Source organism: Crocuta crocuta, unplaced genomic scaffold, assembly GCF_008692635.1.
Source record: "Crocuta crocuta isolate KB4526 unplaced genomic scaffold, BGI_CrCroc_1.0 scaffold587, whole genome shotgun sequence".
Lineage (NCBI taxonomy): Eukaryota > Metazoa > Chordata > Mammalia > Carnivora > Hyaenidae > Crocuta > Crocuta crocuta.
This window is the reverse complement of record NW_027532403.1, coordinates 2,556,134-2,581,786: the sequence shown is the minus strand read 5'-3', so window position 1 is coordinate 2,581,786 and position 25,653 is coordinate 2,556,134. Positions and strand designations below refer to the sequence as shown.

At 40.0% G+C, this 25,653-nt stretch overlaps 1 protein-coding gene across 1 annotated transcript in view; it reads right to left on the bottom strand.

The window, feature by feature from the left end:
• MCUB (mitochondrial calcium uniporter dominant negative subunit beta) overlaps positions 1-25,653 on the bottom strand; it is a 97,153-nt gene that overhangs the window by 5,553 nt on the left and 65,947 nt on the right. Inside the window, exons 4-6 of the mRNA XM_077778443.1 lie at positions 15,839-15,914; positions 14,673-14,843; positions 11,077-11,181 (exon numbers count right to left, since the gene is read on the bottom strand). Coding sequence (XP_077634569.1) covers positions 11,077-11,181; positions 14,673-14,843; positions 15,839-15,914 — 352 coding nt within the window. The remainder of the gene's footprint in view (positions 1-11,076; positions 11,182-14,672; positions 14,844-15,838; positions 15,915-25,653) is intronic.

Below are 25,653 nucleotides of genomic sequence, written 5' to 3'. Positions count from 1 at the left end.
AGATTTGCTGAACATCTTTTGTTTTGAGGAAGAAAGTAGGGGTATTTAAAAGGTCTACCTACAGAAGGAAGGTATGGATGGGGTACAACTCTGTCCCAAGCTGTGGAATGTAACCGGGACAGAGCCAGACACGAGATACAGTGACGAGGAAAGATTTTATTCAGTAACTACTGCAATAAGGGAGAGGGTCCAGTGTGACCCCAACTCACACTGGGCGTTTTCAGGGAGGGAGGGGAACAGCAGTGGCTTAAGCAAGCAGAGTCCAGATTTTGGGAATCTACAAAAACTGGGCATGGGGGTTGCTGGTTAATGTGACTAGGCCATCTGGGCTGTTAACTGGCACTTACTCAAATGAGAAGCAAACAAAAGGCAGTGTGCAAGTCAGGGCAAAGCACCCATCTAGACAGGAGTGAGAGCAAGCCTTACCACCTTGAACATCTACATGTCAAAGAATGAACTACTGCACGTAGTTTCTCGGGTCCGAGTCTATGGTTCTGGGAGACAGAAGCTGTACATTTCCGAGGGTAGAGACGGGGTGTATAACTGCGAGCTTTCTAAAATAACTGCTAGGAGAGGCAGTTTAGGGACGCATCCGCCTATCACCACGTTTTCCCTGAACAAACAGGAAGTTCTCCTGGCACCGTTGCACTTTCTCATTTAAGCATTTTAAGAGGGCTGTAGTCGTAACCCTAGGGATAGCTCGGAGTTGTTAGAAACTATGCCGGTATTCGTTCAAGTCTCTCAGGGTGGGAGGAATGGCGGGGGATTTGGAGTGAACAAAATCATTTATGTAGCCAATCTGCAATTTTTATAGGCCAAGCTTGAGGTCTAGTCCAGAAAAGGGCTCAGAGGAGCCTGACCAAGGTTTGGTCAAAGAGAGTGTGTGTCAAGTGACACAAAATGTTTATCTGAGTCCAATGACAAGCGACGGTCTTCCAGAAATGGCACCACAGAATTTGTATGCTCTATTACCAATTTAAACATTTCTCTGGGGCATCTCCTAACAAAAACCAAAAATGAGAGATTATTCTTTTTTCTTCAGAAGCTGTTTATTCCTATTAAATGTGTCTCGAATGTGGGTTTCATTTTCATATCCTGAATTTCAAATCCAAATGTGCATGCTTTAGAAAAGAAATGGAATTCCAACAGACTGAACTCCAAGTTTAGAACTTTACAAACCTAATTTTCTATTAATCCAGCATAATTCCTCTATATTTTCATTCCAACCGTACCCACTGTGCCTGTTAGTTTAATTCACACAGTGAGACTGAGCAAGTTGGATTCAGATTCGGTGTTCAGTGAGACACCTGGTAAGCCCAAGGGCAGAGAGATGTGGGGCCCCAGACCTCACACCTCCAGGGTGGGCCCTGCCCCCAGAGCTCAATCCCAGCAAACAGCCGCGCCAGGCAGGCAGGGGGCTCTCCTCCCAGTGCGCTGTTAGGAGGGAGGCCGGAACGTAGTCCACCTGGACCTAAGGTCTATGCGACATATTGGGGCTCGCAGGAGGGAAGGTCAAGTAGAACAAAGAGATGCCCTGAAAACACTTATTTCCACTCGCTCTCTCAAATACTCAATCCAGAGAGTAGGGAGCAGAAGACCTTTCAGAGTGCTGGGGACTCACTGGACATGAAATTTTCATTTTCAGTATTTCTCAACTTTTGCCATCCTTATCTTTTTGGCGTTAAATACTGCCCGGGTCTTTAAAAAGAATGAACAGAAGAAAGTTCACAATTGTTGAAATGACAGATTCATCTTAATTTCTCTATACTGGTTTGTATTTGGAAATTTCATAAAATTTTCAAACATACCATTAAAATTTTTAAAAAGTATATATTTTTCTTCAAGGAATCTTCAGAGAAATGGCTGACACCAAAGCTGGGGTACAAAATCAGCCTGCAGCATCTAGTTACACCAGAAAGTAAGGAAAAGCCGGAAATAAAAATAGGGACAGGGTGTCTCGGTGGCTCTGTCTGTTAAATGTCTGACTTCGGCTCAGGTCATGATCTCACAACTCGGGGGTTTGAGCCCCGTGTTGGGCTCTGTGCTGACGGCTTAGAGCCTGGACTCTGCTTTGGATTCTGTCACTCTCTCTCTCTGCCCCTCTCCCACTCATGCTCTCTCTCTCTCTCAAAAATAAACATTAAAAAAAATTTTTTGAAGGGGGGAAATGGTGGGGGAAAGGGAGAGAGGCAAACCATGAGAGACTCTTGAATGCGGACAAAAACTGAGGACTGATGGATGTGGGGGAGAGGGGGGATGGGCATGGAGGAGGGCACTTGTGGGGATGAGCACTGGGTGTTATGTGGAAACTAATTTGACAATAAACTATTTGTAAAAAAAAAAAAAAAAAAAATTTTAATGGGGGCAAATCACCAGGACATGGGAACCAAGGTGTTGAAATTGTATCAGAAAATGATTAGGGGCCCCCTTAAGCTGACTCCTGTGTCCTGTGACTTACTCTCATTTTGTCTGTTAGCATTCTTTCTTTAATCTAAATTCCCTCCCGCACCTTTCCTTTCTCACTGGCACCTACTGATAATTCTTGGCTGATGCAGAATTTAGAGAATCCGGCTATACTATGATGACTTTCTGACTTCAGCAGCACTCCCACATTTACCAGTCAGCACTTAGCATTCTAACTATAAACAAGAGCCTTCCCTTATTTATTGATCTGTTTCTTTTTTTTTTAAATGTTTTTATTTTTTATTTTTTTATTTTTGAGAGAGAGATAGAGACAGCGTGAGCAGGGGAGGGTCAGAGAAAGAAGGAGTCACAGAATCTGAAGACAGGCTCCAGGCTCTGAGCTGGCTGTCAGCACAGAGCCCGATGTCGGGCTTGAACCCACGAACCGTGAGATCATGACCTGAGCTGAAGTCGGATGCTCAACCGACTGAGCCACCCAGGCGCCCCTTTATTGATCTGTTTCTGTCATCTATTCATTAAGGCACAGACTTATTAATTCCTTCCTTCTGCCCTCAAGAGTCCGTGGTCACAGCTTGCCGGGAGCAGAAGCCTCTGGAGCCAATACTGGCAGGAACACTTAAACATAACTGGCAGGGGCACCTGGGTGGCTCAGTGGGTGAAGCGTCTGATTCTTGATTTCAGCTCAGGTCAGGATCTCAGGGTTGTGGAACAGAGTCCTGCACCTGGCTCTGCACTGAGCATGAAACCTGCTTAAGATTCTCTCTTCCTAGGAGGAACCCTTTTTCACTGCTGGTAGGAATACAAAGTGGTGCAGCCACTCTAGAAAACAGTATGGAGATTCCTCGAAAAATTAAAAACAGAACTATCATATGACCCAGCAATTGCATTACTAGGTATTTATCCAAGGGATACAGGTGTGCTGTTTTGAAGGGGCACATGCACCCCAGTGTTTATAGCCAACGTATGGGAAGAGCCCAAATGCTCATCAACTGCTGAATGGATAAAGAAGAGGTGGTTTATATCTACATGGAATATTACTCGGTGATCAGAAAGAATGAAATCTTGCCATCTGCAACAACATGAATGGAACTAGACTATATTATGTAAAGTGAAATAAGTCAGAGAAAGACAAATAGCATATGACTTCACTAATATGTGGAATTTAGGATATAAAACAGATATGAACATAGAGTAAAGGAAGCAAAAATAATATAAAAATAAGAGAGGGAGACAAACCATAAGAGACTCTTAAATACAGAGAACAAACTGAGGTTTGCTGGCGGGGTGTTGGAAGGGCAGATGGCCTAAACGGGGGATAGGCATTAAGGAGAGCACTTGTTGGCATGAGCACTGGGTGTCATATGTAAGTGATGAATCACTAATTTCTACTCTTGAAACCATTATTACACTATATGGTAACATGGATATAAATTTAAAGAACAGAAAGAAGTAAAAGAAAAAAAAAAAAAAAAAAAAAAAGACTCTCCTCTCTCTGCCCCCCTCCCCTGCTGAAGTGCTCTCTTTTGCTCTCTCTCTCAAAATAAACATTGAAAAAAAAAAAAAAAGCCAGAACTGGTCAATTGCTGGAGGCTCAGTGCTGACGGGTTTGTGAAATAAAAACTCACACACATTTATGAGTGTTACTTCCAGGAGGCCACCCGGTTCCTGCAGTGAAGGGGAAGAGATCACACACACAACCTGGTGCGTGGAGCAGGGAGGGGGCAAAAAGAAACATTCTAAAACAGCGCTGAGTGGAACTCTGCCCACAGCAAGTGCCCTACTTTACCAGAGCCTTATCTGGCTTGGAAGAGGGGCCATGAGCCAACTCCCGCTCCCCCTAGCCTTCCTGTCACACATACGGGAAAGAAACAGTAAAAAGGCTAAGAAACTGTCCTGAAGGTTGCAACCTAGGAATTCTGGCCCAATAAAATACCAGAGATTCAATCTTAAGTTTACAGAAGGCTTCTCCACCCGCCCCCAACACCTTCCCACCACATCCACAGGGCTGTAATTCTATGCAAGGCACAGACTCTAAGAAAGAATTTCTAGGGAAACTCAAAGACCACAGGGAAGAGAAAAACAAAGGCACTAGAGGAAACTCAAGCCTCGGATACCTCCAGCTACAGCCAACAGTAAACTGCCTGTTAGCCAGAGACACATAAAACCTCACATGAAAGGCCTACGGGCTTCAGTTTCTACTACCCAACACACTGTGTCAGGCTTTCAACAAAGAATTGTTAAGGCAAGGATAAAACCAAATATAAAAAAACTCTGAAAGGAACCAGAGGAAAGGTGTTCACCTTAACTACCGAAGAGCAAAGATAAAAGTTACATCGGACTTCTCCCGTAAACTATACAAGCAGGAAGGAAACGAAAAATTGGAGTTAACAGTGATAAAGGAAATCTTCAACTTAATGTCTTGGGCCCAATATTGTAACTTACCAAGGTCAAAATGACTCGGCAAAGCCTTAAAGAACGAGCTCTATTTCTGCCCTGAGCACACACTGCTGCTTTGTTAAAGACAATGACCCAAAAAGAGTATTCTGAACACAAAAGAGAAAGGAAGAGACTTCCCTGGTTCCCAGAAGATGAAAAAGTCCTGCAGCCTCACATATACTAGACACTTAAGATAACATCAGCAACTTTCTGAAATGTCCTTTGTCTAATGGTCTGTAACTTTTTATGTAAAAACAAAAAACAAAAGCCCGGTGACCAACCCTGCAGCAAACATTCCTCCGCCAGAGCACCTTCTGCTTTGTGAAGGCTCTGTTATCAGGGCAGCTGTCCTAACTTGGCCAGAAGTTAGAACAAGAACTTCTATTCTTTTAGAAATTCTAGAAGGTATGTTCATTTTGTGTCGACATGAGAAAAAAACCACAAACCTAGAATTCTGTATCTCACCAAATTATCCTTCAAAAGTGAAGGAGAAATGAAGACTTTCTGAAACAAAAATTGAGAGAATTTGTTGCCAGTAGACCTACCTTGCAAGAAATATTAAAAGTAAAGGGAAGAAAAATGATATTAGGTTAGAAACCTAGATCTACATAAAGGAATTCTACATTAAAGAAGGAATAAGGGAAGACAAAATTTTCTTTTCTCTTATTAACTGATGTACTGAAACAGTCCATTCAAACTAATAGCAGCAAAAATATATTCAATGATTACAGCTTATATATGAGTGAAATGAATGACAAGGGATGGAAAGAAATAATTAGAAATACATGATTATTACAGGGTACTTGTAATGCCTGTAAAACAGTATATCTAATGTTTTGGGTTTTTTTAATGTTTCATTTATTTCTGAGAGAGAGATAGAGACAGGCAGACAGACAGACACAGTGTGAGCAGGGGAGGGCCAGAGAGAGAGGGAGACACAGAATCCAAAGACAAGCTCCAGGCTCCGAGCTAACTGTCAGCACAGAGCCCGACACAGGGCTCAAACCCACGAAGCGTGAGATCATGACCTGAGCCAAAGTTGGACCCTTAACCGACTGAACCACCCAGGCGCCCCAGCAATAATCACATGTTTTTAAAAAAAATTAATGTTTTTATTTCTGAGAGACGGAGAGACAGCGTGAGGAGGGGAGGGTCAGAGAGAGAGGGAGACACAAAATCCGAAGTAGGCTCCAGGCTCTGAGCTAGCCATCAGCATAGAGCCCAATGCGGGGCTCAAGATCATGAGATCATGACCTGAGCTGAAGTCAGATGCTCAACTGACGAGACACCCAGGTGCCCCAGAAATAATCATTTTTTAATATCAGTGGTCTAAAATCACCAATTAAAAGATAGATATTAGACTGGATTTAAAAGCAAGGCCCAGGAGCATCTGGGTGGCTCAGTCCATTAATCATCTGACTCTTGACTGTAGCAGCTCAGGTCATGATCTCAGTCGTGGGATCGAGCCCCTGAGCCCCTTATCAGGCTCTGCGCTGACAGCATGAAGCCTGCTTGGGATTCTGGGTCTCCCTCTCCATCTGCCCCTCCCCCATTCACATGAGCATTCTCTCAAAAACAACAAACATTTTTTTAATGTTTGTTTTTGAGAGACAGACAGACAGACACAGAACGTGCGTGGAGGAGGGGCAGAAAGAGAGGGACACACAGAATCCAAAGTAGGCTCCTGGCTCTGAGCTGTCAGCACAGAGCCCACTGCGGGGCTCGAACCCACAAACAACAAGATTATGACCTGAGCTGAAGTCAGACACTTAACTGACTGAGCCACTCAGGTGCCCCAATAATTAACAAACATTTTTTTAAAATGAAAAAAAAATCTTTTTAATCTTTTATTTTTGAGAGAGAGAGTATGAACGGAGGAGGTACAGAGAAAGAGGGAGACACATCACAGAGCTGTCAGCACAGAGCCCAACACAGGGCTTGAACCCACAAACCACAAGATCATGACCTGAGCTGAAGTGGGACGCTTAACCAACTGAGCCACACAGGCACCCCTAAAAATTTTTTTAAAACAAAAACGAAGGCCTAACTACAGGTTGTCTATAAGAAATCCTCTTTAAATATAAAGACACATATAGATTAAAAGTAAAAGGAGAGAGGTACTTATATCATGCTAACACTAATCAAAAACAAGCTGGAAAAATATTTAACTGTGTATGGATGGATATTCATTAGACTTATTACGGTGATCATTTTGCAATATATATAATATTAAATCATTATGTTGTATATCTGAAACTAATATATATCATAGGACATAAGTTTTATATATATTTAAATGAGACTAATATAGTATAAGATATAAATTATACATGTATATGTATAAATGAAAAAGAAAGCTGGAATAGCTATGTTCATTTCAGACACAGCAGACTTGAGAGTAAGGAAGTTGTCATGGATAAAGAAGGGCATTACATAATTACATAACAGAGTCAATTCTCTAAGAAAACACAGCAACCCTTAATGTGTATGTAACAACAAAATGTCAAAATATGAGAGGCAAAACTGATAGAATCACAACGAGAAAAGAAAGAAATCCAGTAATAGTTGGGAGTCTTCATTACCTCTCTATCAGATATGGAACGATCTAACCAACAAAAAAATCATCAAGGACACAGCAAAACTCAACAGTACTATCAGTCATACAGGTAGAATTTACATCTATAGACTATTTCATCCAACAACAAAAAATACACATTCTTCTCAAGCTCATATGAACATTCACCAAGATAAACCTCACATGGGGCCACATTTCAAAACAAATGCAAAAGAATATAAATCATACAATATATGCTTTCAGGCCACAATGCAATTCAAGTAGAAATCAAAAAGAGGGCTAGAAAATCTCAAAATATTTGGCAATTAAACAATGCACTTCTAAACAATACATGGGTCAAGGAAGAAATAGAGATTAGACAATATTTTGAACTATCTGAAAATGAAAACACAACTTTCCAAAATTTGTAGGATGAAACAAAGCAGTGCTCAGAGGGAAATTTACAGCACTGAATGCATATATTAGAAAAGAAAAATCTATAATCTAAAGTTTCCACTTTTTAGAAAACTATAAGAGAAAATGACATTCAATGTAAGCAGAAGAAATAAAAATCAGAGCAGAAATCAATGAAATTGAGAATAATCCATAAAGAAAATCAGTGAAACTAAAAGCTATTTCTTTGAACAGATCAACATATTTGATCAACTCCTAGCCAGGCCAACAAAAAAGAGAAGACAAAATTACTAGTATTATTATTACTACTAATAAAGGAAACGATGAATAACTCCTTGCTTGCAAATTTATTAACTCAAATTAAATGAGCTAAAACTATGAAAGACAGACTCTGCCAAAACACACACAAGAAGAAACAATCTGAATAGGACTCTATTTTAAAATTGAATCAGTAACAGCCTTTCAAAATGCAAAACACTAGACCCAGATAGGTTCACTAATGAATTCTACTCAACATTTAAGTAAGAAATTATACCAATTCTCTACAATCCCTTCCAGGAGATAGAAACAGAGGGAATAATTCCTAACTCATTCTATGAAGCAATTACACTAATACAAAAATCAGACAAAGACATTACAAGAACATTAAAGACCAGTATCGCTCATGAACAAAGACGCAAAAGTCCTCAACAAAATATTAACCAATTAAATCCAACAATGTATAAAAACAATTATACACCATGACCAAATGGGATTTATTATAGAAACGGAAAGTCAATTAAAGCAATCCATCACACCAATAAGCTAAAGAAAAGTCACAGGGTCATACCAATACATGCAGAAAAAGCATCTGACAAAATCTAATTCCTATTCATGATGAAAACCCTAGCAAAGCAGGAATAGAAGGGAACTTCCTCAACTTGATAAAAACGTCTAACATCATATTTACTGGTGAGAGGCTTGAAGCTTTCCTGATGAGACCAGGAAAAAAGCAGGGTGTCTCTCTCACTGCTCTTTTCAAAATCATACTGCAAGTCCTTGCTACTGCAGGTAAATTTTTAAAAAGGACATAAAAGATGAACAGATTGTGAAGAAAGAAAGGTGTCTTTGTTCGCAGATGACCTGATGGTCTATGTAGAAAATCTGAAAGAATCGACAAAACTGCTGGATGTAATAAGCAATTATAGCAAAGCTGCAGGATACAAGGTTACTATATACAAGTCAATCACTTTATCATATACCCAGTCACTTTATCATATACCAACAAGGGGAATTTGGAAATTAAAAACACATTACCATTTATATCAGCACCTAGAAAACTGAAACACTTAGGTATAAATGTAACAAGTTATGATCAAGATCTTTATGAAAACTATAAAACTGTCGTGAAAGACATCAAAAAACTTAATAGATCAAGACATATTCCACGTTCATGGGAAGTAGGACTCCATACTGACAAGCTTTTAGTTCTTTCCAACTTTATCTACACATTCAACACAATCCCAGTCAAGATCTCAGCAAGATATTTTGTGGATACCAACAAACTAATTGTAAAGTTTATGTGGAAAGTCCAAAGACCTACAATAGCCAACTTGGTATGGAAGAAGAATAAAGTCAGAGAACTGACACTCCTCAATTCCAAGGCTTACGATAAAGCTATGGTAGTCAAGACAGCATGGTACTGGTAAAAGAACAAACAGATCAATGGAACCAAATACGGAGCCCAGAAACAGATTCACATAATATAGTCAACTGATCTTTGACCAAAGAGCAAAGGCAATCCAATAGAGCAATGGCAGTCTTTTCAACAAATGGTGCTGGAAGAACTAGACATTCACATACAAAAACAAACAAAAAGAATCTAGATTCAGACTTTATACACTTCACAAAAATGAATTCAAAATGCGAAACTATACAACTCCTAGAACACTGGGGAAAACCTAGATGCCTCTGCGTGTGATGACAAGTTTTTACAGGTACCAAATGCACAAACCATGAAAGAAATCTTATACTGGACTTCATTAAAATAAAACCTCTGCCCTACAAGACAATGCCAAGAGAATGAGAAGACAAGCTATGGATTGGGGAAAAAATATTTGCAAAAGAGAGATTTGCTAATGAACTGTTATCCAAAATATGCAAAGCAATCATAAATCAAAAATAAAAAAAAAAGACAACCTGCTGCAGAAAAAATGGGCCAAAGACTTGAACAGACACCTCATCAAAGAATACAGTAAGCATTAGAAATCATATGCCATTAGGCAAGTCAACTGAAAAACATAAGCTACTATTACATACCCAGGAGAATGGCCAAAATCCAGACACTGACAACCCTCAAGGCTGTCAAGGGTGTGGAGCAGCAGGACCTCTCACTGCTGACAGACATGCAAAATGGTACAGCCATTTTGGAAGAAAGTTTGTCAGTTTCTTACAAAACTAAGCAGACTCTTAATGTACAATCCAGCCATCATGTTCCTTGCCGTTTACCCAAATGAATCGAAAACTTATGTACATACAAAAGTTCACCAACACTACATACTCTATGATACCAACTACATAACATTCTAAAAAGGCAAAACTATGGAGACAGTAAAAAGATTACTGGTTGCCAGGGGTTAGGGAGAGGGAGGGATGAACAGGCAGATCAAAGAGGACTTTGGGTAGTGGAATTACTCTGAGACTATAATGGTGGACATATGTCATTATACATTTTTCAAAACCCAAGAGTGACCCCTAATGTCAACTATGAACTTTGAGTAATAATAATGGGCCAGGGTAGGTTCACGATTGTAACAAATATATCATTCTGTGCTTGACAGTGGGGAGGGCTATGGGGCAGAAGACAGAGAGAAGATGGGAACTGTATACTAACCTGCTCAATCTTGTCTATGAAGCTAAAACTACTCTGAAAAAATTAAGACTTTAAAAGAAAAAAAGAGGAAAGCACTGTCCATACACACTTGGATTCATGATTTTCAGACCTACTTCTACTTACCCCAGTAATTTCAGATTAAGCATTTCAAGATCCTAAAGAGAAGTCTTAGACGTGTAAAAAGAGCACACGAGACTAAAAGCCCTGCTGGGCAACTTCTACTGATCGTTCGTACCCTGCTAGAAGACCTTAAGCATCAGTTCTCCAAAGCCTTCTAGGTCATTTGGTTAATTAAAAAGATTCTGAAGCTTACTCCCTGTAGAAGTCCCACAACTAAAAGGACATGTTAAGGTAGTTGCAGAGTTGTGTTTCTTACCTTTCTTGGGGCACTGAACATCATATGTTATTTTGTTAATAACAAGTTTAAAATCATTCATTAGCAAAATTTCCATTAAAGTGGAAGCTGGAATTTCATGGCCATCTGAAAGAAAAAACATAAAGCAAAACTATGCCCTTGTTTTAGAACTGTAATAACCATTTTCCAACATATAGAAAAATACTAACCCAGGTCTTTACAATACAGCAGTGGACGTTTTTCTTTTTTGGGGGCACTCCAATACCCAGTACTGTTCCCATGGGGTGGGGGATGGGGCTCCTCCCTTCTTGCTCTACCTCCCAGTACTAGACCAAGCAGAGCAGGCAGGTGCTCCCTTTTCTCACACTGTCAGGGAGGCTGAGATCCAGGCAGATAATCCTGGTGAGACTGTCTCTGCCAAGGTCATGTGAAGATTCAGGAGAAATGGGAATGCTTCATAGCAGGGCCAGAGCACTGAAGGTGTCACGGGGAGTGAGGGTGCAGATGTCAGCAGTGGAGCCCATCAGGGGCTCTTAGGCTAACTTGGTGTTTGCTCGTGTCCTCCCTCGGCTCCTGCCTCCTTCTGAGCCTGGCTTTCCATCAATTCCAATCTCCAGAGCCCACTGACACCCTCCTCTGCTCAGCCGGAGTCCAATAACTGCTGCTTATAGCTGTGCCCCTGACTGGAATGTGTAAGGCACACAGGCAGTAACATTTAACAGCCTACTGTTAAATTACTAGAGGTGACTGATTTGTTAAGCTTGGTAGCCAAACAGCACCGCCAACCACTACCACACAGGGCTCCCTGCTGTTCTAGTGGAGGAAAGGTGAATAGAGGCAAAGCTTCTAGCGGATGGGGGTGGAGGGACGGTAATAAACAGAATCAAACCTAAAGGGTAATCTGCTTGTGTGTGATTTATTTCAGGGGACATATGTCATTATACATTTTTAGGGAGTTAGAAAGTGGTAGGAGAGATTCTAATAGTAGTTTCAAGTATCCTAGGAACAATTCAGAAAAAAAAAAAATCTCAGAAAATTTTAACCTCAGTGTGCTTTGCATAACTTCTCATATAGTCCAGTTTTTATTATATTTTTGAACTTTAATGTAATCCAGGTTTTAAGACAGCAAAAAACCGGCGTTGGGTAGGGGTTTCTTCCTTTAGAACAGTGCACATAGAAGTGATACAAAGCCCAGGACGTGTATTTTCTCCTAGCGTGGCATTTGTCTGGCTACATTCAACCAGAGCTATTTCAGCTACATTAATATGCATGACAAGAGTAACACTGCTTGTAAAATTGGAAGAACCCGGCTGTCTGCCTCCTGTCTGGCTCTCTGTAGTTCTTTTGTTCCAGAAGGCAGCGAGTCAAGTCTGCACCTGGGTCTGTTCCTCGAATTTGGCTGTTTGGGTTCCTGTTCATCAGCTAGGGTGACATCATTTTCCCAGGAATTGCCAAATAATTCAACCCACACTATGGGCAAAACTGTGACAAGCTTCGAACACTCTTTTCAAGCCCAAATTAAAAGCAGGGAAATTCCACCCACACAGCCTCTTTTTTTAAAGATCAGTAACACACCAATCATTTTATATGACTTTGCAAGTGTCATTTAAAAATTTACATTTAAATGACTTCAAACCTACTCCTTAAAATAGGACTATAAAAAGAAATCACCTGAGTATGATTTTTCAGTTGAAGTACTACATAATCATTTACGCTAATACAGGAACAGCAAAAGACTGATGTGAAACACTTTGAAGGAGCTAATGATGCAGCCTTGAATTTTTCACCTATTCTTGGGCAAGTATTGATTTAAATTCCAATAAAGTGTTTTCACTCAGTCCAAAAAGCCATTTTTCTCTAAGATTTCTAGTCTTTGCCTTTGTGCTTTATGTTTCAAAGCTATTTAGATTTTTAGAAAAAGCAGGGTACGTTGCTTTAACCTTGCTGATTTCATTCACTTAAGGAACATTTACCGAGTACACACTACCAGGCAAGTGCTGTGCTCAGTGCCCCTCTGGGCTCACCTCTGCCTTCTCTCAGAAGCTTAGGAAGGCAGGCGCTGGTCCTGCAGGGAAGGCCCATGGGTGTTCAGGGCTCCAGTGACTGTCCAGTCTGGTTCAGGGATGAAGTACTGGGTCACTGTGGCCACAGGACTAAAACCTTATTCTTTAATTCTGGGTTTTATCAGAAAGAAACCTCCCCTTCCAGATAAATCCAAAGTCCTTACAAGAGCCTACAACAAAGCTTCCCCTAACCTGTCCTTCTGATCTCACATCACCCAGCTGCCTCCTCTGCAGCCACAGTGAGGCTGGCTCCCACAACGGGGCTCTGCCAGCCGAGCTCTTCTCCCATCTACAGAGGCCACTCTTCCCTTCCAGGCCTTCCTTCCACCGNACAGCCCCCACTCTTTTTTTTTTTTTTGCAATATTTATTATTTAACATGCTGGCTATTTTATTTCTTTACCTTCTTTCTTGTCTTAAAATATAACCTCAGTAAGAGCAGAAGTTTTGTTTTTGTTTTTTTTTTTTAAATAAATCTCTATTGTTCTTTGCTCTGCCTCTGGCACCTAGAACAGTGCCTGGCATATATTAGATGCCCAATTATTGGAGTAAATAAATTTTTTAAATTAAAAAATGTTTTTTAATTTTTTTTTTTTGAGAGACAGTGAGAACCAGAGAAGGGCAGAGAGTGACAGACAGACAGACAGACAGACACATAATCCAAAACAGGCTCCAGGCTCTGAGCTGTCAGCACAGAGCCTGATGCAGGGCTCAAACTTAGAAACCATGAGATCACGACCTGAGCTGAAGTTGGGTGCTTAATGGACTGAGCCACCCAGGCATCCTGAGTAAATAAATTCTTAATCTCTATTTTTTCATCTTCTATACCTATCCCTTATTTGGTTCTGAATTTGGATAGGGAAGAATATTTATTTCCTTTTCAAGACTTCAACAGTAACCATTAACACTTTAATAAGTTTATTCTAAGCATGTAATACTACAATAAAATAATGCATATTTGGTCATTTCTCTCTATTTGTAGCCTCTATGTTGGGCTGCAATGAAGAATTCTTTATTCTATTTTAGGGGCAGTAGGTCCGAGACCACTTCAGACCACAAGAACATAAAAGCTACATCCTAAAACTTGTAATGTCTAAGTGATAAGCTACCTCTGCTGGTATTAAAATATATATATTCTTCTTGAAAAATGATTCCATCAGAAAACATATGAGATCATGACTGTATTATAATAAAGATTAATGAACTATTTGTGTAATTATTCACTACCTATTTTAATCATTAAAACCGCATTTTGTTTTCTATTATTCAAATTGTGCTGAAAATTACACACTAGTGACTGTGTCATTGACATTTTCTCAGAAAAAACTTTTGGGCTAAGTTTATGAAATAAGTAACTAAAACTTACATTAAACTTTTCCCATTAATTTTTTACTATACAGAGTTAACTTTTTCATGTCACTGATATACAAAAATGGACACAGTAAAGGTCAACCATTTATAATATAATGAATTAAAGAATCAAACATCTAGAACAGAAAACAAAGGTTGAGAAGAAGAAAAAAAGACAAGTGAAAAAAAAAAATATATATATATACCTGCTGTGAGGACGGCTGCAGTTTTGACACCTCTGTCTTCATTTTGAAGGTCCTGAAGGAATGAACCAACTGTTGACAACATTGGTTTGACCACAAATTGACAGCGCTCTTGTCTGGACGGCAAAGTAAGGGTTATCAAGGGAAGGCCATGTCTATAATTAACTGTTATTTCTGTTAAGAAAAAGTAGGAATACAGGAATGGATGACATTTAAAAAAAAAAAACTTTAAAATACAAGATAGTATAGGAATGCTTAAATATGGAATTCATAACCCTCTGAATTCCTATAATAATGCATTGCTACTATAGTGCCTTCATTATACTACAATTTACATATTCTCTAGCATTCTGTAACATTTTGTTAAGCATGTGTCACATTTTATTATAATTATTTGCTTAAAGTCTTGCTGGGTCAAGAGTCAAGTTCTTGAAGGCAGAGACTGCTTCTAATTCATTCATTCTATAACTCCTGTAACTGCTGGGGTGGGAGTTTGCCAAAAGACATCTGAGATATTATGGCAGCAGAAAGGGAGGAACTAAACTGGGGACGGGGCAAGCATGAAGGGACATAAGAAAAGTCTTTTTTGGGGGCACCTGGGTGGCTTAGTCGGTTAAGCGTCCGACTTTCGCTTAGGTCATGATCTTGAGGTTCGTGGGTTCGAGCCCCGAGTCGGGCTCTGTGCTGACTGCCAGCTCGGAGCCTGGAGCCTGTTTCAGTCTGTGACTCCCTCTCTCTCTCTGACCCTCCCCTGCTCACGCTGTCTCTCTCTCTCTCTCCTAGAAATAAATAAAACATTAAAAAAATTAAAAAAGGGGCGCCTGGGTGGCTTAGTCGGTTAAGCGTCCGACTTTCGCTTAGGTCATGATCTCGCGGTTTGTGGGTTCGAGCCCCGCGTTGGGCTCTATGGTGACTGCCAGCTCAGGGCCTGGAGCCTGTTTCGGTCTGTGACTCCCTCTCTCTCTGACCCTACCCTGCTCACGCTGTCTCTCTCTCTCCTAGAAATAAGTAAAACACTTTAAAAAAAAAAAATTAAAAAAATAAAATAAAATAAAAAAAAATAAAAAAATTAAAAAAAAAGTTCTTTTTGCTCAAAACCCTTACTTCCTTTAGTTGGAAGAATGGAAACACGTTAGCATAGGAATCAAAGAAGTGATAAGAAAGCTTACCATCAGGGGGCACCACTGTACTATAAAGATGTGACTGATTGTATTTTAGATTTCCACACAGCTTCACACACAAAATCTGTAAGAAAGATTATTTTTTCTTTTAGAAAAAGTGAGAAAGTTGAAATAAGTGTCTTTACCAGAGATTTTTTTTTAACCTTAGAGGACCAGCATGATGAACACTTCAGCTTCCCAGATAAGTCCTCAGAGAAGCTCACGACCCCTTTGTGACTGCTTTCTTGTCCCATATGGTAGGCACTACCCACATGTGACCATTAAAATGAAAATGAACACTAAAAATTCAGTTTCTGAGTCATCTTTGCCATATTTCAAGTGCTCAATAGCTCCGTGTGCCTAATGGCTACCATATTAGCACAGAAACAGAACATTTCCATCATCACAGAAAGTTCTACCTGATAGCATAGCTGGGCCTCAAACATCTGAATGGCTACTTTACTATAGAACATGTTTAGAGTTTGCATCGGTGTTTGTGTTGACAGCTGTACTGAGCTCAAAGAGGGCCAGATGACATCATGGTCCACTATGTGCACAACGACACTGTGGTAGTAAAAAGAAAGGGCACTGAAAAACTGGCTCACAGGTATTTGGCACTCAAAAAGAACCTGTACCACAAGACTCGGTACCACATTGACAACATCCGGGTTGTTGTTGTTTTTTTAATGTATCACCTTGCAAAGACTTTATTAACATAAGTCTTCCAGTAATTATGCACTAAAGAATTCTTTTCCAAACTGTATTTTTCAACTTTTCATTTATGGGAGTCTGCACTGTTAAATCAGATAGTTAAAAGTGTGCTCACGGCTATGAAAAATAAAACAATGACTCAAATGATGTTCCATTATGCTCAAAATCAAAATGGTGTTCTCAAAAAGTGACACAAGACATTCAAATACATATTTCTAGTATTAGGGGCATCTGGGTGGCTCAGCTGGTTGTGTCAGACTTCAGCTCAGGTCATGACCTCACGGTTAAGGAGTCTGAGCCCTGCGTCAGGCTCTGTGCTGATAGTGAGGAGTCTGCTTTAGATTCCCAATCACCCCACCCCCACATGCTCTCTCTCTCTCAAAACAAACATTAAAAAAACCAAATACATACTTCTAGTATTAAATACAACACAGGCTATTAGTTACAACAAAATATTTGTCATATTTATTTAAGGCTGTTCATTTGAATTTTATTTCTAAAATAACTCACTAAGATGAAAAAGAAAAAAAAACCTGATTATTTCTTAAAAGAGATGTAGCTCTCAATGAATAAAGATATGCAGAAGTTTTCCAGGTTTGGATAATGAATGTTACAATACTGTTTTTTCCCCTACCACTTTTAAACTGTAAGAAACTAAGAAAAAAAATCCACTTGAAAACACATCAGAATTCTCTACCAAAATACTTCTTTAAAAATATTTAATGATCTAGGGGCACCTGGATCATAAGTTAAGCCTCTGACTTCAGCTCAGGTCATGATCTCACATTCGTGGGTTCGAGCCCCATGTCAGGTCTGTGCTGACAGTGTGGAGCCTGCTTGGGATTCTCTGTCTCTCTCTCTCTGTCCCTCCCCTGCTCCTGTGCTCACTTGCTCTCAAAATAAACAAACATTAAAAAATTTACAAAAGGGGGTGCCTGGGTGGCTCAGTTGGTTAAGCGTTCAACTTCAGCTCAGGTCATGATCTCATAGTTCGTGAATTCGAGCCCTGCATTGGGCTCTGTGCTGATAGCTCAGAGGCTGGAACCTGCTTCAGATTCTGTGTCTCCCTCTGTCTCTGCCCCTCCCCCCCCAAATAAGCATTTAAACATTTTTTTTTTAAAAAAGTGGTTTTTGGCAGGAAAGTAAAAGAAGGAAGAAGGGAAAAAAGGAGGCAAGAAAGAGTTAGAAAAACAATTGCAAAAAAATCACTTGAATATTATAATACTGTCTATTTTTAAGAAGACAGGGCTTGCTAAAAACATGGATTCCTGGACTCCACCCTGGGATTTCTGATCTAGCAGATCTGAAGTAAGGGTGTGAGAATTTGTATTTTTAGTAAGCCCCAGGGCTACAGTGAAGTTACAGGTGTGAGGATCACACTCTGCAAAGTTGGGCTCTAGAGGACCCTCCATGGCTTTCGGGGAACTATGTGAAATTTCTGCACAAAATCATTCTCAATACCAAATTTTAGTACTGGGTCAAGGGTTACTGCCTTCAAATGATATTCAGTATCACGTCAAAAGAGGACTCAGGCTTCTCTTTAGTATGTATTCTTCCTAAATATAATTCTAATCACTTTACAACCTTGTTAAAAACTCCTTAGACTTCAATAGCCTATGTAAAATAGAAAGAACAGTGGCCTTGGATGTGAAAAAACTGGGATTCTAAACTCAATTCATCCACTTAACAGCTGGGAGATCACAGAAGCCACAGGACTAACTATGCTTTAGTTTTCTAAAGGGTTAGATGGGAATCATCTATCTTGCAGAGCTGGTATAAAGATGAAATGAAACAAAGCAAGTATAAGGTACAGTTTATGAGTCCAGCAAGTGCAGTGTGGATCAATGCACCTCCACAGCTTTATCACTTACTGTTCTCTTAGAGCACAAACTTGAGTCCCAGCCAAACAAGCCAAGAGTCATGGACTATATCATTTAAAGTGCCTTCTTTATGCACTTCTGCCTAACAAATCCTGTCATTCCCTCAAGGTCCAACTCAAAAGCCATTTCCTCTTTAAGTCTTCCTGTAAGGTGATGGTCTCCTGGAAAGAACACAGGCTTTGCAGTCAAAGGAAGTTGGAATCCCAGCTTCAAGATATACCAGCTCCCTTGATCTTTGTCAGGCAGAGAGTGCAGGAAGATATGGGTTATGAGAAAGAGGAGGAGACAGCTGTAGTTTGAGCTTCAAAGTCAACGGGAGGCAGGCGTGAGTAGAAAAAAGATATATAATGAGCATGTGTTGGGGCCAATTAACAAGATTAGACTGTTTCTAGAGCTCTGCCATATTTTAAATTATCTTTATTGCTGTCAATAAAATCAAGATGCAGTTTCCATTTGAGATGGTGGTATAAATTCACACTTAAGGGACCCCTCTGTTCTATACAAAAACATCTTATGTATCTCCTTGTACCAAAAACAAGAGAGAAACAGAATGTGACAAGTGAGGATCAAGTGGATAGTCTGCTAGGTTCTGGGTCCTATAGAAAGAAAAGTTTCCAAAAAAAAAAAAAAAAAATGGAGATTGTCGACAGTACACTTTTTCAAGTGGTTTGAAGCCACTTTGCAAGTATTTGTAAACCACAGGTAATTTAATGGATAGGTATGTAAATTTTGTCCAATCCGGTAGTGATTCAATTGACTCACACATAACCCCCAACCAGTTTTATCTCTAATTGCAATTCATTTTAAAATTATTTTCTCCAGGACTCCTGGGTGGCTCAGTTGGTTAAGCATCCCACTTTGGCTCAGATCATGATCTCAAGCTAGCTCAGAAGCCTGGAGCCTGCTTCGGATTCTGTGTCCCTCTCTTGCTCTGCCCCTCACTTGCTTATGTTCTGTCTCTCTCTTCAGAACAAAACAATAAAATTATTTTCTCCATATAATTTCGTGCACTTTCCATTTTTCCTTTTGGCTGAATATGACATCTGTCTGGTTCCTTTAGTTCATAAGAGTTAAATAAATTCTTTAATATTTCTTCATTTTTATAATTTATGTCATATTTTTATTTTTCTTAAAATTATAAGAAGTGCCTGGAAGTTTGACTCTTTTAGAGTATGATAGACCAAAAGTAGACCATAGTATGCCTTCCAGTGATATTTACTTATTTATTTTTTGATAGTGAGAGGGAGCAGGGGAGGGGCACAGAAGAGGGAGAGGACAAGAATCTTAAGCAGGCTCCACACCCAGTGTGGAAGATGATGGGCGGTTCAATCTTACGATCATGAAATCATAACCTGAGCTGAAATCAAGAGTTAGACATAACCGATTGAGCCACCCAGGCAGCCCAAGCCTTCGAGTGATTTGATGACTTGATCTGTGATATCCCTAATAATGCTGCAACATTCCAGGACAGGGACATACCTTAGGCAAGTTAAGAACCAATTCTGGGCTCTGGCCACAGGATCCTAGTTGGAAGCAATGTAAAATTACTACCAAGAAGGGAGGTGAGTACAGAACAAAAGATAAACTCCTAGAGGCTGTAATCCAAAATTCTAATATGAGAAATTAAATGCTAAGAAAGAACCAACAAATTTACTTTGAAAATTAGTTCCATTTATGGAAAAAAAAAAATTATCCAAAACGGACTTTAATGTAGATCATATGTAGGGTCTTCAAAGAGATAAAAGGGGGAATTAGCTTCCAGAAAGTCAACAAAAAATTATCATACTAAACTAGTAGAAATAAACAAGGAACTATGATCAACTAATTAGGACTTCTGGAAGTAAAAAATAAATCTATATATATGCCAGAAAGCCAGCCTAATGGACTAGAGAAATATTAGACTAGATAAAGTCAATAGAAAACTAATGAACTAGACAGTATTTCACCCAGGGAAAGCACAAAAAGATACAGAAACTTTAAAAAGGAATTAATTCTCACACATTACTGGCAAGAATGTAAAATGGCACAACCATTCTGGAAAACCTCTGGCAGTTTTTCAGGTAACCCAACAATTCCACTGGTAGCTGTTTACCCTAGAGAAATGACAACACACAACCCATACAAACGCTATTCCCTTTCCTCCCCCTAGAGTGCATGCTCCCTGAGCGCAGAGAGGTATGTGGTCTGGTTCACTGCTGGATCCCCAGCACCTGACACACAATCTAGAGCTCAATAAATATATGTTAAATAAATGTATGACTATCTTTAAGATGCAAAGGGAAAATAAACATTAACCCAGAACACTACCCTCAGGAATATTTACTTAGGGTTGAAGGAAATGAAGAGCTTTCATATCTCGAGATCACAGTTTCTCTCCTATACATCTTTGTTAAAGAACTTCTTGGGGCGCCCGGGTGGCTTAGTCGGTTAAGCGTCTGACTTTCGCTTAGGTCATGATCTCGCAGTTCGTGGGTTCGAGCCCCGCATCGGGCTCTATGCTGACTGCCAACTCAGAGCCTGAAGCCTGTTTCAGTCTGTGACTCCCTCTCTCTCTGACCCTCCCCTGCTCACATGTCTCTCTCTCTCTCTCCTAGAGATAAATAAAAACATTAAAAAGAAAAAAAAACTTCTTCAGAAAGAATGGAACTAAACCCAGATAGAAGCAGAATGGAAGACAACACCATTAGCGGGCTGAATTGTGTCATGTCTTCCCTCTAACCCACAAATTCATGCTGAGGTCCTAACATCCAGCACTTCAAAATGTGAATGTATTTTAAAGAGGTAATTAAGTCAAAATGAGTGTGGGCCCTAAGCCAGCATGACTGGTGTCCTTATAAGGAGATTCGGACACAGACATGTGCAACGCACAAAGGAAAGACCATGTGAGGACACAATGAGAAGATGGCCATTTACAAGCCAAAGACAGAGGCCTCAGAAGAAAGCAAACTTGGCAACACCTTTACTTTGGACTTTTGGCTTCCAGAATTATAAGAAAACAAAGCTGTTGTCTAAGTCATCAATCTGAGGTACTTTGTTATGGAAGCCCTAGGAAATTGATACACCAAAGCTACAAAACATGGTGGTAAATAAACTACTCATTTTAAGAAATTTTAAACCATCTTTTGGTGTTAAAATGAAAGGAAAATTCTAAACAAGACTGGGTATGTTACACTGAATGGATTCTTAGAACATGTGAAGATCCTTGTCATGTTCTGGAGGAGGGCAAAGAGGATGAAAAACTTGAGACTTTGTTTGAAAAGTTGTAATTACAGGTGTATGTGAAACACTTAAAGGAAACCAATCTACGTTTTCTAAATATGGTAGGAAAAAAAACAGAACAAAATTTTTCAAGGAAAGTAGAAAAAAGCCCTTTGAAAACTAGAAAACTAAAAAAAAAAAAAAAAACCAAAAGAAAAAAAAATGTAAGAAAAGTCATCGTGGCAACTTGAGAAAGAGAAGACAAGCATCTACAATCCCACCAACCCGACTTTTTATTCCAGACTTTCTACAGATATATACACTCATGTAATCACAGTCCACGTAGAGCTGATCATTAATGTTTTATGAGCATTCACATACCTTAAAAGTTTTTCATCAACAAAGTAATTTTAAATGCTCTATAACCATTTATTTTATGGATGTGCCAGAATTTACTATTTACCTACTGCTGGACAATTCCATTTTATACACTATTTCTATATGTTTTTCCTCATCAGAAAGGAATGCATGCTCATTTTAGAAAATCTACACATCACAGACTCAGAAAAGTCACCTGAGGGTGCCTGGGTGACTCAGTCAGTTAAGCATCTGACTTAGGCTCAGGTCATGATTTCATGGTTGGTGAATTCTAGCCCCACATCGGGCTCTGCGCTGACAGCTCGAAGACTGGACTCTGCTTCGGATTCTGTGTCTCCCTCTCTCTCTGACCGTCTCCTGCCCTGCTAGCACACACACACTCTCTGTCAAGAATAAACATGAAAAAAATTTTTTAAAGAGTTACCAAAAAGCCCAATGTAACATATTCAATTTTCCACCACTGCAGCTAAACTGATTCTAAACATCTTTGCACATAAATCTTTGTTTGCATTTTTTTCCTTTAGAGTAGATTACAGTATGTTTAGATCATGAGGCAGTAATAGCTTTGGAATGCTGATCATGTATTATCTATTTTCTTTTTGGGAACTTTTTCTTTGCTTCATGTTGGTTTACTCAGTACCAGATTAATAGTCTGAACCCAAACAAGCAAATCTTCATAAGGTTCAGAATCAAACAATAACAGAGACATTGGGTGTCCCTGGAGCAACGAGCTTCCTGTTGGAGGCCACCAGATGTCCTCACTAGGACAGCCCACTGGTACCTCAAGCTCAATGTGTCCTGAACTGAGCTTCCTTGTTTCTCCATAGACCTGATCCTCTCCTTTATTCCTTGATGAACTCATACCACTACTGACCAGTTATTAGAACTAGAGACCTGAGAGCTATCCTAAACAACTACTAGACCATAAAATTAGCTGGTAGACCAGTAGTTCCAACTGAACTGCCACTAAGGCCTGCTGGTTCTAATTCACACGGGGCCCCCAAAGCCATCCCCTCCCTCTATCTCCACCTCCACCACCCTCGTTCAGGTCCTCGTCGTCATCTCACCTAGGTCACTGCAACAGCTTCCCAACTGGCCCTCCCACCAATCCCATTCCACATTAAGACCTATTCCAATCTTCTGGAGTCATATAAAGTCAAACTATTTTTAGATTTAAAAACCTCATCTCTCTGTTGCAAAGAAAAACTATTCCAAAGAAAATTTTCCATGAGCTGATTATTGTCTGGTTCTCCAGTCTCACCTTACACATCGCCAGCATCACCAATTTCCTAACCCTTGATTCCAGACGTGTGAACATACTGCTACTTCCGGACTACTGCACAGTTACACACTTCCTTGCCTTTGCACTTTTTACCATCCCTGCCTGGGAAGCCCTGCTCAATGTACCACCTACCTTGCATGGCCAACTCATACTCTAAACTCCATCATCTTGCTGTCATAAAAACTATAGTACTCTAGTCTTACTATCACTTCCTTTCCTTCTATTGTAATCAAGTGACCTTCCTCCCCAAAGGCCAGCCCTCCTCAGATGCTCTCCATCTTCTACATCTCAGACTTTTTTTTTTTTAATTTTTTTATTTATTTCTAGGAGAGAGAGAGAGAGAGAGAGAGCAAGCATGAGCAGGGGAGGGTCAGAGAGAGAGGGAGTCACAGACTGAAACAGGCTCCAGGCTCTGAGCTGGCAGTCAGCACAAAGCCCGACGCGGGGCTCGAACCCACGAACCGCGAGATCATGACCTAAGCGAAAGTCGGACGCTTAACCAACTAAGCCACCCAGGCACTCCACAAACTTTCTTAAAATCTTAACTCCCTCTCCTATCACTCACACTACAGATTCAGTAGGCAAATATGCTCTGCTATCTCTCCTCTTTAAAAAGTTCCAAACCTTCCACTAACCACATAGACCTCCAGTTGCTGCCCCATTCACATGCTGTCTTTACTCAAACCTTTCAAGTATGTCTACATTGTCTCATCCTCAACTCCCACTCACTCTTTAACATAATACCATCAGGCCTCTATCTCTAGTCGCTCAACTCTCTAGCCAGATCTCTCCCCGGGTCCAGAGTAGGACATCCAAATGCTAGACTAACCTCTCCCCCTACATCACCACACACATCTGAAACTGATTTGCCCAGAACAAAACTTTTGATTTCCCCCTGAAATCTCTCCCCCTGGGTCCATCTATCCCCTGCAGTAACTGGCCCATCTTGCTAGCTGCTCAAGTCAAACCCAGGAATCATTCTTGAGGCCACGAATTCCATCAACCCATCCTTTCTACCTGCATAGTTTATCCACTTTTTTTTTTTTGGCTAATGCTTTGGTCCAGGCTAGCATGACCTACCATAACAATTTCCAAACTGCTTGTTTCTACCCTTGCTCTCCTCGATGCTGCCCTCCTCAAAGCAGCAAAGGTGATCTTCTTTAAACAGAATTACCCCCACTCCACTGCTTAAAATTTTTCAATGGATTTCCCCTTACGCTTTAACAAAATAAAAGCTTATCAAGGCCAATGTGTTGCCATGTGTAACTTAGACACTGCATGTCTCACCAGTCCCATCTCATTCCTCTCTTCCCTGCCTGCCTTACTCGGACCGGACTGGTTATCTCTCAATTCCTAGAAGACAAGTTTCTCAGATGTCAGGGGTGTAGAACATGCTGTTCTCTATCTCAAATATTCTTCTCACCCTCTTTGTATAGCTCGATGCTTTACATGCAGTATCTTAATCTTTCCAGCAACCGTATGAGAGATGAACTATTACTTCCCATCTTTTTTTCCATTCAAACGTATTTATCACTTAATTTATCAAGAAAATTAGCTTAGCATTGATAGAATAGGAAGTAACTAGAGAACTGGAGTTGATAAACGACAGCCTGTGGGGCTAATCCAGCATGGCCCTCCCTCTAGTTTTCAAAAATAGACTTTATATTTAAAAATATATAGATCAATTTTAGAACCACAAAATTGAGCAGTGTACAGAGTTCTCACTCCACCCAGCCAGTTCCCCCAGTATCAACATCCAGTACCAGAACCATACATGTGTTACAATCTGTGAGCCTACACAGATACATCATTTTCATCCAAAGTCCATAGTTTACAATAAGGTTCACTCCTGGCTGTACACTCCACGAGTTTTAACACATGCTTAGTGACTTGTGCTCACCACTGCACCTCACAGAATATTTTCACTGCCCTAAAACTCCTATGTGCTCTGCCTCCCTCTCTCCCCCCTGCAACCTCTGGCAACCACTGATCTTTTTACTGCCTCTACAGTTTCACCTTGTCCAGAATGTCATATGGTTAGAATCATAAAGGTCATATGGTTAGAATCATAAAGTAAGTAGCCTTTTCAGATTGGTTTCTTTCACTTAGTATATGCATTTAAGGTGGTTCCACTGTTCACCGCTTCATAGCTTATTTCTAAGTTTTTTATTAAAATATATTTGACATACAGCATTGGGTATATTTCAGGTGTATAACATGTTAATTTGATACATTTATATACTGTAATATGACTGCCATATTAATAGCTCCTAACATATCACATAATTATTATTTCTTTTTGGGGGTGGGAATAATTAAGATCTAGTCTCTCAGCAAGTTTGATGATTTTTTAAAAAATTTTCTTAATGTTTATT